Source organism: Triplophysa dalaica, chromosome 23 (assembly GCF_015846415.1).
Source record: "Triplophysa dalaica isolate WHDGS20190420 chromosome 23, ASM1584641v1, whole genome shotgun sequence".
Classification (NCBI taxonomy): Eukaryota; Metazoa; Chordata; class Actinopteri; order Cypriniformes; family Nemacheilidae; genus Triplophysa; species Triplophysa dalaica.
In genome coordinates this window covers 4,300,267-4,314,221 of record NC_079564.1, presented here as the reverse complement: position 1 = coordinate 4,314,221, position 13,955 = coordinate 4,300,267, and the positions used below count along the sequence as shown (strand labels likewise).

At 39.5% G+C, this 13,955-nt stretch overlaps 1 protein-coding gene across 5 annotated transcripts in view; it reads right to left on the bottom strand.

The window, feature by feature from the left end:
- ntng1a (netrin g1a) overlaps positions 1 to 13,955 on the bottom strand; it is a 77,099-nt gene that overhangs the window by 56,168 nt on the left and 6,976 nt on the right. For all 5 annotated transcript variants that reach the window (XM_056737743.1, XM_056737745.1, XM_056737742.1 and 2 more), the window contains exon 2: positions 12,433 to 13,127. In XM_056737743.1, the coding sequence (XP_056593721.1) occupies positions 12,433 to 12,678 (246 nt within the window). In that variant the 5' untranslated portion in view covers positions 12,679 to 13,127. The remainder of the gene's footprint in view (positions 1 to 12,432; positions 13,128 to 13,955) is intronic.

The window sequence follows — 13,955 nt, the reverse complement described above, 5'->3', positions numbered from 1 at the left end:
CTGCATGCTCTCATACACCTTTCCTCTTAACCTTGTTCTAAGCCCTCGAGTTTTAGTATTCTCAGCCCACAACTGAATCCCTGAGTCTATGAACCTGATCTCAAGCTATTCCCGTTCCAGTGTAAGCTTGGATGTGTGAAACCACAGTGGCAATTTGATGGCTAAATAATGGTCATATTTTCAACAACTTCAGTTCATCTCAAACCTGATCTTAAAAACATTAAACACTACAATTATCCACGCACTGAATCATTCACTCTATATGAAAGAGTTTACAGAACCATGCCTATGCTCTATCAATTTCAAAACTTCTAAAAGTAAATTAAGTTAAAATTAAATGAAATATTTGGAGGATAGTTCACCCAAAAAATTCTAGAGTAATTCCCAACCGGTATGACTTACTTTCTTCTGTGGAACACAAAGGAAGATATTTTGAGGAATGTTGGTGCCAAGCAGAGGGCTCCATTGACACAAAACCACTGAGACATTTTTCATAATATGTTATTTACTGTCATAGACTGGTTTTGAAATAAATATTGACAGAAGTTTCATTTTTTGGGTGAACTATCCCTCTAAGTCTTCACTAAAGGATTAAAGTTAGGTTATGCTGTACATAACATATAAGCCATTTCTTTACTAAAAAGAGTTAACACTGAATAACCGTGGCTAAAGACAGGGCTAGCATTCCAAATAGAAATTCTAAAAATAGACGGCGGAACAACTTTGGACAGAGATAATGCCGTAAAAAGGTCTGTCGACTGGGGAGATGAGAGGCTTATGCTGTGTTCTTATCTATGAGCAGAATAAACCTCGACGCCGTGACACATGGCACGCTGGCACACACCTCTGCTTTCATCCATTCTCTGAAAGCAGAACAGAGTTCAAAAGCATACCCAGAATTCACTGGCAGATCTTCGGCGCTCGCATAGTATTGCATTTTAAATAAGTTTGCTCTCAGCAGCCGAGAAAAACGTGTTCTGACATGACACCCATGGTACGGTGCTATTTATTCGTAGAAGGCCATGACAAAGTGTCTAGGCTGACATGACACTGAAATTCACTGAATCATCGAAACTTGACGTTAAATCATAACTGTGTTTGCCAATCGCAAGAATCAGAAAAGCAACGTTTATAATAGAGATGATGATAGTTAAAGTGTAAAAACTACACTGACAGCTTTAGGCAACCATAATGGTTTGTGCACTCAAGGCTCACTCTAGAGGAAATATTTGAGGGAAAATACATTAGGAGGACTAATTAGGATTATTAGCTGGGTGTAATTTGCTCGTGAGGGAATAAAACAAATTGCTGAGGCGTTTCTAAGCTAGATCGAAAATGAATACAAAATGAATGGCATGATGAATAGAGGGATTTTACAACTGTTGACTTGAAGAGAGCCTGGTGTCATCACCAAAACGTATAATGAGCGGAGGATAACCGCAGGGTCCAGACATATCCTGTCAGTTGCTGTAAATGCTGACCTGTGATTTTCATGCAGCCATCTTTTTCTATTCATATTCTCTAAGGTGCACTGGCCAACATGGGCTATCAAATAAAATTAAAATAACTATGTGGTTAAATGTTTTATTCGTGAACCAGTCTGTGAAAAATCTATTTGTGAGATAATAAGGATTAGTTTGATTTCAACCATTCATTTCACAATCTTTGACATGACCAATATTAAATATATCAAAGTCATATTTTCACAAAAAATTATTTACATCATGTGTGATTATTTTATGTAGAAGAACGTAAATCACACAAAAATGACTTAAGCCAGGTCACACACAGGGTCACATTGACGTTAAATGTATTTAACATATTTAAGGCTGGAAAATATTTGAGAGAACACAGTAATGTTTTGCAGAAGATAATTCTGACATGCGTTCTTTCTCTAAACATCAGTTCTCAATACGGATTTCAATTCACAACAATTCTTCCTTGTGCGTGCAAGCGTTTGCTCATCTCTATCCAAGTCTGCTTCGCCGTGAAAGTGTGCAGGGTGAAACAAAAGGAGTTCTGCGAAAATACCCTAATGAGATTTCCACAAATTCCAGCATACATCACAGAAAATAGCCCGGTAGTATGGCGGCTGTCGTTTTGAGCTATGAAGTTTGGTGGGGAGGGTGAGAATGAACACATTAAACACCATTAAACAGCCCCTTAACATGCCCCGAGATGAGCCGTAACTCCCAGAGCAACATCTGATGCTCAATGTGTGTCACTAAATCACTTCATTTCTATTCTCTAATGTGCCGTGAGAGGATATGCGATACATTTTAAACCCGGCCTTTTGAAACAACGACTCCCAGAAGTTAAAAGAGTTTCTCCTTACGATGTCTTCTCTCAGCACAAAGACGCATCTCCCCTTGGATTGTATGTGGATGGCCACTAAAAACACAGAATAATCCTTTTCGTTTTCCACTGTGAAATAATTTGAATACAGAAAGCTCACAAAAAGGTGATGCTTTTATAAAGCTTTGTAAATTAGGTCAAGCAAGATGAGATGGATGTAAAGGAAGGTTGAGAAAAGGTAAAGGTAAAATTAGCACCTTTATCAATCGAGGAAAAAACTGGGCAGACTTTCAAAGCACCATGATCTAACATTTCTTTACACATTAAAATTAATACTTATCAATTAAAAACTTCTTTCAGACACCATGTGCTTTCCACCGATCACTTAACCTTGAACACAGGTGTAGTGGAGTAGGCGGGGCGAGACCGTGGTTCGAGACCAGTGAGTAATTTTGAAAGAGTGCCAGCTGTGCGCGCACCGGTCTCGAATCACATAGGAGATCGGGAGCATATAAGTGAACGAGCGACCGGACCGTCGAAGAGAGAGGACCGGCCCGAACATGTTTTACGTTTGTATTTATGTTTTATTCGAGAGTTTCTGCCCAAAGCTTCGGTGCGACGGCAACCTTTCATACCGTCAAGGTGGGGTGGCTTTCGTCCAAGCGGGGGCGGGGGAGTTGCCGCCGTTCGCCAGAGGCCGGAGCCTGCGTCCGTCCCCCGAGGGGGAGGAGCAGGGGGCGGGAGTGCCGAATGCAGCCACCCCCTGCCAGAGTCCGGAGCCTGCGTCCGTCCGCTCAAGGGGGAGGAGCAGGGGATGGGGCACACCGGTCTCGACTCACGTAGGAGATCGGGAGCATATAAGAGAACGAGTGACCAGACCGGACCATAGAAGAGAGAGGACCGGGCCCAAACATGTTTTATGGTTGTATGTATGTTTTACTTCCGTGTTTTTGTTTTGTGATTTGCTTAGTTCGCCGGCGGTCGGCCGTGAGGGGCCGCCGGCTGATATTATTTATATTAAAACTTTACTTAAAAGTCTTCCGGTTCCCGTCTCCTTCCTTCCATTTATTGAACCTTGTTACAACAGGATTATGAGAATTAAGGACATATCTATGATGCCCTCAAAAGAAAACCAAATGAAGGCATTTCAGTAGACACAATGTAAACAATGGCAGGCTCCTTGATGCCTTTCTACCTGCGTACACTGCCTTCAAAGACAGGATTTTTTAGCTTTAGGACACCGACGCTGTCGGTCTGAAAAGAGAGGACTTGAGGAGAGGTTTAAATGCCAGACATTTGCTGGCTGCCTGCGGGACAAAGACTTGCAGACACTGCAGTCCATCCACCAAGACTCAATTTACAGATTGGAGAGCAGCAATAAAGAGCTAACCATCTCACTACAGACAGTACTTCTGTAACTTCTCACTAACACAACCATTTCTCTTCCTCTCTCTCCAAAGAAACTGTAATTCGCCCTTGTTTTTTAATCAGGGCTTCACTAATTAAATGAAAGCTCCGGGGCCATTCCTAATTTGATCCTGGGACAGTCTCATTTGTGCAGTAAATACTGATTTATATCAAAATTAGTGTTCAAGAGTCGTGTTTTGTCCCTAATTAAAGAATAACATCTTTTCTGAAATGGACTATTCCTCATGAATCGATAGAGATTTTAATATATATTAAAATGTATTTGCAGATCTGATAAAATACCATTTAAATGGGTCATATAGCACGAATACGTGTCTTTCTGTGTCTTTGGTGTGTTATAAGTTGCCCATGCATGTATTAAACACGTAAAATTGCAAAAAAATAAAGTGTAGGAACAAAAGATGCATCCTATATAAAAACGAAAGTGCTCACACAGACCTGCCTGAAACGCCTCTTGTAATCACACCCCAACATATCTACGTCACTGCTTTAGAACCTGATGTTCCAAATATGGTAATAGGTATTAAACTACTGTCACACGCTTGCAGTAATCAACCAATCACTACGCACTGGTTATCTGGTTTCATACAGTAGCACAAGTCGCTTTTCAGAGCGATGAGCTTTGTAAAAAATCGAAATTGTTTCTGATGGGCAAAGAGGAGATACAAACATGCACGGTATTCAGAAAATACAGCGTTTTTAAACCTTCAATCGTGCAGACATATTGCATTACATCTAAAACAAATGATAATATTTGTTTTAGCCGTGTCAATTGACCCCTTTAAATGTGCAGCGGCTGTCCAGTAGCGACATTTCATTTCAAGTTTTTTCTCAAAATTTTACATTTTTTTTTCACAAACTACAAGGACTTTATTCTCATAGTATAGTGAGTTAAGCTCAATTTTTTATTTCAAGTTTTTCCTTAAAATTGAACGAGTTTTTCACGAACCACAAGGACTTTATTCTCGAAATGTATTGAGTTTATTTTTGATAGTTTATTTAAAAAAAATCTCGAAAAACTGCTGGTTTCATCTCACATTGTAATGACTTTAATCTCGACATGGTTCTATTATTTTTTTATTGCTGGGTCCTAATACCCTTCCGTACTATACAATTTAACCATTTCACATGAATACAAATTTTGATTGTTTATTAAAAAAGTTAATTATACAGTCCACTGTAGGCTACTAGCAACTCTAAAGCACATTAGCAATTAATCTGAAAAGCAAATGTCATTCTGCACAAATGTCCAGGGAAATATTTAGCATTTGATTCCCAGTTCTGATTGCATTGTTATTGATTTAGAGTTTTCTCAGCACTGCCTGGGACAGACGTAACAGATCATTGCATTTTTGAACTGTCAGTCACCAAGATGAGGTGGCCTGTCTAGGGGCCAGTGAAGACAGACCTAGGGTATCTCTCTTTCTTTCTGTCTTCACACGGCTCTCAGAAAGAGAGATTCAGCCCTCCAGGCCTGCAAGAGCCTCCTCACCCCTTTTCTCATTGCCCGCTATCCGTTGAAAAGACAGCTTTTCCCTTTTCTTTTCTCTTCTTGAAAATGAATAGTCCTATTAATCCATCCTCTACTGACCCTTCTGAAAAAAAAGAAAACGATAGAGATGGCCTAAATAGTGTGTGTGTAGAGTTTTTTACCGTTATACCTCGGTCAGGAAACGTTGCCATTTAAGGCAATCAATTTTGCCCTTCCTTTACTCAGCTGTTTCTGTCTGCCTCCAATAAGTAAATGGCTTGGTTTTGACATCTTGAAAGTGTGCACATTTGGTTTTCTTCCCATTCCTCCACACACACACCGAGAAGGGATTGGGGCCGAGGCTGGATCTGCCGGTGCATGTATGGAAGGGTTGAAACGACGGTCTGGTTTTGTAAACTTATAAACTTATAAACAGAATTAAAACCAGTGGGTAAAACAAAACTGGTGTCTTTAGTCAAGTTCAGACTAAAGTAATACTTAGTATTTAGTAATACTGTACATTAATACAAAACTATGCTCCAACGGGCGTTTCGTCCGCAATTTTATTTTTTCGAGCCTGAGCCTACTCTGCCAATCACATTCCTCCCATGTTTTTGTGGAAATTAAAGGTCTCTGTCATTGGTTAGCTGTGAAAAAGAAGCTTGACACAGGGCTTTTTTTTCAGAAAAGTTGGCGTTCAAAAAAGAGCTCAGGACGTTTTTTGAAAACCTGGTTTACTCCATAGGTTTACAATATAAAACAGAAGCTAGCAGCTTCAAAAAAAGTCTGAACACGGCCGTTTTATCATGCACATCAGTTTTTATCAAACACCCTCGGGTAAAGTTTCAGAAAAAATTAACTGATAGTCCCATAGAAATTGTATACCAATTACATAGAAATTTATGAGATTGTTGTATATTCCCTATAAGATTACTCTTGTTTTATTTATCACATTTGGTAAAAACAAAAGCAAATTATATCGTTGCATAACATGGTGCGCATTCATCATGGATTTTGACCTTTTTGACTACTCTTGTGAAATAATAGTTGGTTTAAGTGCCTCCTGCAAGCATCGAGTTGACGTAAAAAGAGAATGAAATCAACTAAAAAAGCCTCATTCCGGAAACTGCCTTGAATTACGACTGTAGTAACAGCACCACATATAAACCTATATTCGTATATAGGAACTGTATATGTAAGAACTGTAAAAAGCAAATCACTAAATTGAGTTTAAATCACATAATTTTGTCTCAATCAAATGAAATGACAGACGCAGTAGCTCTAACGGCATTTAGAAAATGCATCAGTTTTTTTTTGCAGTGTATGTGTGATCCATTGCTGGCTCTTATTCAATAATTTCCAATTGTACTTTCTAATTTTCTGATGCCAAACAGATTGTGAAAGTCGTCATGACTGCACAGACAATGAGAGAGTAATGACGCTAGTAACACAGACAGTGAGACAGACAAAAAAATACAGTAGGATAAAATGTGTGTCAGAGGGAAAAAGAAAGAGAGAGGGCTAAAGATCTGTAGCCCAAAGGCAGAGACAGCAATTAAAAGTAAATGGATCCCAGGGCCCCTTTCAGAAAGGCTACTACAGAATTCGGCCTATTCTTAGAAGCCGTCCTCAGAGAAGGTTTGAGCTGAGAATTTTCCAAGCGTGATGAACTGTGGAAAAACCAACAAAAGCCCCATTACCAGGAGAGGGATTTAGACTCGTCTTGCATTATAGAGAAAGAGAGAAAAGAAGCCCTTAGTTAAATGGAATACATTAAAGAAAATTCCCTGTGTCATAGAAATAAAAACTGGAAGAAAATGAAGGTGCTCTCATTATCTGAAAACCAAGAGCTCCATTGGGACATATTCACTAAGCAAATTACAGACAAAATGAATGCCAATATTCTACTGCAGAGTTTGATGGTGACTCAGAAATGCTGCTATAAGTTTAAGGTTATAATTTGAGTTGAACAGCATTTCGGTGAGTGTTAACGTCAGAATAAATGTTTTTCTGAACAATTGCTAGTAGGTGCTAGCACGCACAACCTTTACAAGAGAAAAATAAGATGCCACAATATCTGTATGTGCATTCGACATGCAGGTTCTTTAATGTATAATATAATAGGACATTTCCACTGACTGGTTCTCTTCCTTCTGCCCATTTTTGACAGGTTCAAATAACTGATGAAAAGTTGTCAGTGTGCATTATGGGACGGTCAGCATGTAGGAAATACTTTCTTATCTTTTTGTAGCAGCTGAATGCACTTAATCCATTTCCTGATAAGAGTTTAGATAAAACAGGAAGCATCTCCTATGAAAATAAATGCATCTTTCCGTTGCTGTAAATGAAGCCCTGAATGCACAGCTGGAAAAATAACACCAACATACGCCTGTTTCACACACACTTCGTTTGCAGTCTGCTGTTGATACACGGCTTCTGTGTGCCACAAATTAGACAATTGTCACGTGATTAGCACTTTGAGCATATAAGCTTCACCCCACCCCCAAAACAGTGTTAAAACATACTTTTACGTTGAATTTTGATTTGTTCTTTTGCAACTCCTGGTGTTTAGCTTTTCACCGAATAAAAGTAATAGTTTACTCAAATTACATGCATTTAAAGTGAATTTCTTTCCTTTTTTATTGTAATTTCATGCCAATTCGTGTGGTTTTGAGCACGATCCATGTGTTACTGAAAACATACCTGTACCGAATGTACCTGACAGTCTACTTTCTAACTTAAAAAAAAATGTGTCCGTCCGTCATTTTTCCTGTGGCTCAGCCATTATCCTACTTGAGAACATGGTTAGGTAATCTAAAATTGTTGTTTCTAGCTCACTGACAAAATGTTACATGCATTTGTTTCTCATTTGTAAGTCACTTTGGATAAAAGCATCTGCTAAATGAATAAATGTAAATGTTATCACTTTAATTCAGTGCATGCAATATAGACTCAATGCGTAAACGATCGCTGCACGGCTGCATCACACGTCTCCTGCAACAGATGGACCACAACACATCCGTTTGTTGTGTAAATGCTCTAACCTATAAACGTGGGCACAACAAAAAACTGACTGTTGGAGCTAAAAGATTTAAAAACAGGTAAACGGCTAACAGATTTCTGTTTGCTCAACCTTGGCCAAACGGTCCGCCATCGTCCTCGGCACAAGCTCTTTTACTAATTTTACTTCATAACATTTCAGTCAGATTCCAACTTTTCTCTTATATGGTCTTCTCCAGAATTCAGCTCATTTTACTCTACCTTCTCTTCTCTATAACAGGCACAGAGAAGGGTCACACAGACAAACAGTCATTCTGCAGAGCCCTTGGAGCTGACAGAGGTTAAGTGACCTGCTCGAAGCACACAGCTGCGGAGGGAGAGCCATCAGCACAATTTGAACCCAGCTGTTGCCATTCATGATGCAAAGCATTTTACCTCAAAAAAACACAAACAGCTGATATATAAAGTTTACAGACAAGCTGGGATTCAATCCAAGTGGTCACTGGTAGGGCTGGGAATCGATTCCAAAAAGATTTGATTCCTTGATTCCAAGGCGTTGAGAATCGAGAGTCGATTCCAAAGGTAGGAATCGACTCCTCTTTGAGTCTTCATAAGGACTAGCCCCGCCCTTAGCTGATAGAACAGTGCAGACTTCAGAAAAACTGATGGATAAAGTCTAGAGCTGACAAAAAATATTCTGCATCCTTAAAGCAAAAGCTTTGTTTGCACACACAATGCCGATATAATAACATGAATCCACACATTTAACAAATCACATCAGCACGTTTGCTTTTCAGACTGACTGTAAACACACCGTCTTCTCTTACTCTCTACCGATGAGCTCAGTATGTGCATGAAGAGAATTACATGTCTATAAAGCACACTCTCACAAAATATTTATTTGGACATTTGTTTAAAGCTGTTATAGATAGATGGAATTTTTCCGACATCAGTCTGCACTACTTGCATTTAATAGTAATATTAATATGTACAGTATTCTTACATATTTTTAATACAATATACTGATTATCGATCTGCCTATCTATATTCCTCAAGTATTTTTGTGTACACTGCTGAATAACTTTAAAAAAATATGTATTTTTGAAAACAGCTATAAATTAGATTATTATTAATATTATTAATGATACATTGGAATTGCAGGATAAGATCGACATATTTGGTTAAGGTTCTTGCTAAAGAAACAAAAAACAATTAGTACATCTCAACCGGGTTGAGATTGATAATTCCATCTGATTTGCTCAATTCAAAACTGCTGGACTGTGATACGGAGTAGGCGCTTTGTTAGTCCCCGCAGCCGCCTTTGATTTCTATCAGCTCTTCAGCTCGACTAAACCGAAAACAAATAAATATATCAATCATGTGGCAGAACCCCTCAGATGTTTAACAGGTCTATTGAAAAAGTAATTAGTTTTTCAATAGTGTTAAAATGCAAACATTTACCTCGGTCCATTCATGAAAAGTCAGCACTTTTAAAAAGCTGCTTTGTGGCTTGTTTTGTGCAATCTCTCAACATGAATTCAGCATGAATAAACTATTTGATTAAAGTCGAATGTCACCATTTGTCTGTGACTACACTGTATTGGCAGGAGCCTTTTCCCCTCGGGTTTCATGAAGACGCGCATTTAAATATGAGAGGAGGCATATTGTAGCTGACAACACACTCAAACCTCGCTGAAATGTCAATGCCAAGCCACTTGAGAATGGCACCGCTTTGAGAGGAGGCTGATGAGCCAAAATGTCTTCCATCACTCCCTGAGCTCTGCAATATCATACAGAAATACGCAGGGAAAGGTCAGAATTATACATCAAAACACAAATAAAGCGGTGTCATTTACAGAGTAATGAAAGCATAAGCAATGGGACGGTCTTCAGCTTAAAGCCATTATGATTTTTGCAAATAATCTATTTTCTTTAGCACCTGTTAAATTGTTCAATTTTGTTACTTCTTGGAAAAACAACTCTATCATTAAGAAAGCATGCTTTTGCCAAAGCAATTGAAAAATAATTCCACCCCAACCGATAACTGTGGACCAATATCCAAAACTTGATTACCATAAAGTGGAAAGATTGACAAGCATTTTAACAAAAATAGCTGATAGTAGTGGCTGGGATGTACAACTGAGAGACTGAAGGTAGTGGTGGCCCAGACTATGGCATATGACAATTAGAGCACATTTTTGGCAGCCGGTGTAAGGACCTGAGCAGAGGCGTAACAAGACCTTACAGAGGTTAAACACGAGGGCAGCTTTTTGGATACGCATCGCAGGTGCAGGTGAGATAGAGATTTTCCATGTAGAAAAGAGAAGCATGATCTTTTGTCATTGATTGTCAAGTTCAATAATAAATCACAAAACATCTGGTTCCCATACTTTACAGGGGGTGTAAAATAAAGGGTCTTGTTGGACACTGAAGGTGTAGAGTGTCAAGTTTTTGTCACGACCCGAGGCAGAATCAAAGTGCTTCAGATGGCTGAGTAAAGCAAGTGGAATCGGTCGTTCTGTCCAGCCTGCAGCGGGTACACTGTCTGCTCGCGATGGCTCTTATAATCATTGGAAACTGCCTAGCAGAGTCAGGGAGGAAGAGAACGAGAGAGAAGCCCATGGCCGGCCTGAGTAGAAATCAATTGCAGAGGATTGAGCTCTTTTATAAAGTACACTAATGGCAACAGCCGGAAATAAAAGAATGATTACAGACATCATAAAAACTGTTACTGGCATTATCAGTATATCTCTGTAATGTCTGCTACCAATTCATGGCTAACAGCTCAGGAATTGATCGCACTGAAAGAAACTCAAGCCGGTTTCGAGGCTGGTCGAGAGCAATTTGTGTTGCCCTACAATAGGGGGACATAATAACACGCCGATAAGGAAAACAACTGTATTCAATTGGTAAATCAGGCTCATTTGTCTCAACAACCAGCTATATTCCCATCATAACCACCATGGGCAGATTGTACATCGATAGGATGATTTCAGAGCCAGGACTGTAAACCACAGTTATCACAGTCTAATGCTGTCTGTGGGTCACCTGTTATTGCAATTCCAACACACTGGTAAACTGGGGTGAAATTATGTGAAGTCTTCACACTAGACCCTTGGGAAACAAGACAGCATAACCGTATTGTGACAGTGACCCTCCAAAATGGATAACAGCCCTTGCGGTAACCTTGGGAATCTATCAAAGAGAGTCAGCATTTTCAAAAGTGCCTCCCAGATATAGCTCTGAATAATGTATCCTATGAATAAAACACATTAACGACAAAACATACTGAATAATTCACTTTTCACCGCCCGCACCCCAGATATTAGGTCCTATGTCACTCAGAGGACTCTCATTGGCCTGTCCCCATACATTTCATATTTTGAATCCTCAAATACTGTAAGCAACCTGTTTTTCTGTTGTACTTGGGAAACAGTCTTTGAAAAACACACACGTTGATATCCATGAAAATAATTTCTCACTATGCAGGCAAGCTCTGGGTTTCAAAAGACCTCTTTTATAATTTAACACTTCACGTCTTATTCACATCCTTTCCTCTTTTTGTCTTCTCCTATATCCCTTCCTCCTTCTAACAATTGTTCTTTATCCAGTTTCAATGCTAATTACAGACAGCACTTCACAAACATGTACACTTCCATCAAAGCCGAAGATAATTCATGAGCACATAAACTACAACAGTCAAGGACCCAGCGTATGAACTGACCACTTACACATAGAAACAAATTTGTAACTAACTGAGATTTAAAATCCTTATTAGCAGTTAATGCAGTGGCATAAATTCGAAGACGGGTCAGATGTGATGTTTAATTTTATCAAGTGCTTGTTGGGGAACATATGATTTGTGAACAATATTACAATATAAAATAAAATTGATAAAATAGAATAAAATACATACCACTGCTGTCCTTCTGAAACATTGTATCTACATATTTTGTGAATTTTTTTCTTTCCAAAAGTCATTATCAGTCACCCACACATAAATCTGACCAATAAAAGGAATTGAAAAAGTGCTTGTCAACTCTGACAACACAGTACTTAATCATTTTAAAAGTACAGTTCTTCTTCCATTTCCTGAAAAACTGTCAATTTGGACATCTAAGATTTCCGAAGGACAGAGTGGATATGGTATAACTGCATTGTGAAAGATAGAGAAACTAAAAGAGACAGGAATAAATGGGAGTAAATATTGATTGCATCAATATGATTCAGTCACTCACCAGGGCGCAGTAGGTCTCTGGTGGGTCTCCGCAGGTGATGTTTGGGGGATCGAGGGTTACTTTCAGGTACTTGGTCATGTCTGCTGCTTCTGGTTGACAGGCCATGTAATACCAGGTCGGGCCCTCGTCCGTGTACCCATGGGACTTGCACAAGTCGTAGTGTCCCCAGGTTGTGGGATAGTGTTGCGTGGCCTGACACACTGTCAGCCATGATGCTTGCAGTGTCAACAGGAGCGGCAAATGCATGGCTGCTTTTTTTAGGTGAATTGCTCTTCTAATAGATTATTCACTGTGGTGTAAAGTATCCGTCCGCTCCGTTCCTCTCAAAGACGTCAGGTATAGCAGAAGAGAGAGGCGTAGAGGAAGATGCAGGCCTGCTTTATTAAATATTCCAATTTTTATTGAGTGTGGGCCAGAGGGGGTGTGGTAGCATGCCAGCTTCCTGTTGGTGAGGTTGACAGGGCTGAGAGCAAACCGAAATGCTTCTTTCTCCACCTCTGGTCTTTATTGTCTCCGTTGGGCAGAGGCAAGGGTGCCGGCAAAGATAAGAGAAGACGAAGAGATCGGTTAAACTGAAGACAGACGCAGGGCTTCTGACACACTGACGAATCACCTTTCTGTCTGGATGTTGACGGACAGCTGTCTCAACTTTGCTTTCTGTCAGTCATCCTCTGCTGCAGCCTGGCATCCGCACTCTGCACAGAAAAAATAAGAGAGGTGATGGTGAATATCAGCTAGGGGATAGTGTTTGACAGCGAGGGGAAATTTGCTCTCCAACTTTTCTATGGTGGTGCCAGTCAGGTGTCTGGTGTGCCTCAAAGAGAAATATCCGATATCTAAAAGGCCATCAAAGAAAACTCAATCCATGCATCCACTTCTGACATTACCCATAATCCCCTGTGGCTCAATTCTCTTCCATCACACCCAAGATCACAAACAATTTCTTTTGATTCTAAATATAAGACAGACACCGACATATGGCACAAAAATGAAATTACAAAATATAAAGAGGTTAGAATTCAGACCATAACCGCAAAGCTGATGATTGCTTGGAAGCCTTTTGTGAAGAAATTGATGAAATCGTGAATAGGAAAAGCCACAGGGTTACTCTCACAAAAGTTACTATAGAAACATGCTATCTGCTGCTCGGCACCATGTTAAGGTCAGTCTGGAGACCATAAGACAGGCCAGTAAATTGTTAGTGTAGGGAGATTAAATATAATGTGCTACACCTCTCTTTAACCACATGAAATACTTTTCCTTGTCATTATGAAAAGCTCACAATCCAAATATTTCACAGCAAGCACTGCACACAGAAACCACAAACACCTCATGGTTTCTAAACGGAATTTACAGTATACATCGATACTTGTGAAACAAGGATGACTTGCTGAAAAAACTGCCTTTTAAGTGAAATCAATGCGATGGTGAGTGATATCTTTTATTGACTTTACAATGTTTGAATCTTTAGCTTTTAGTATAGCTGGGTTGAAGTTTAAATTAAAGATGGATTCCTATGATGA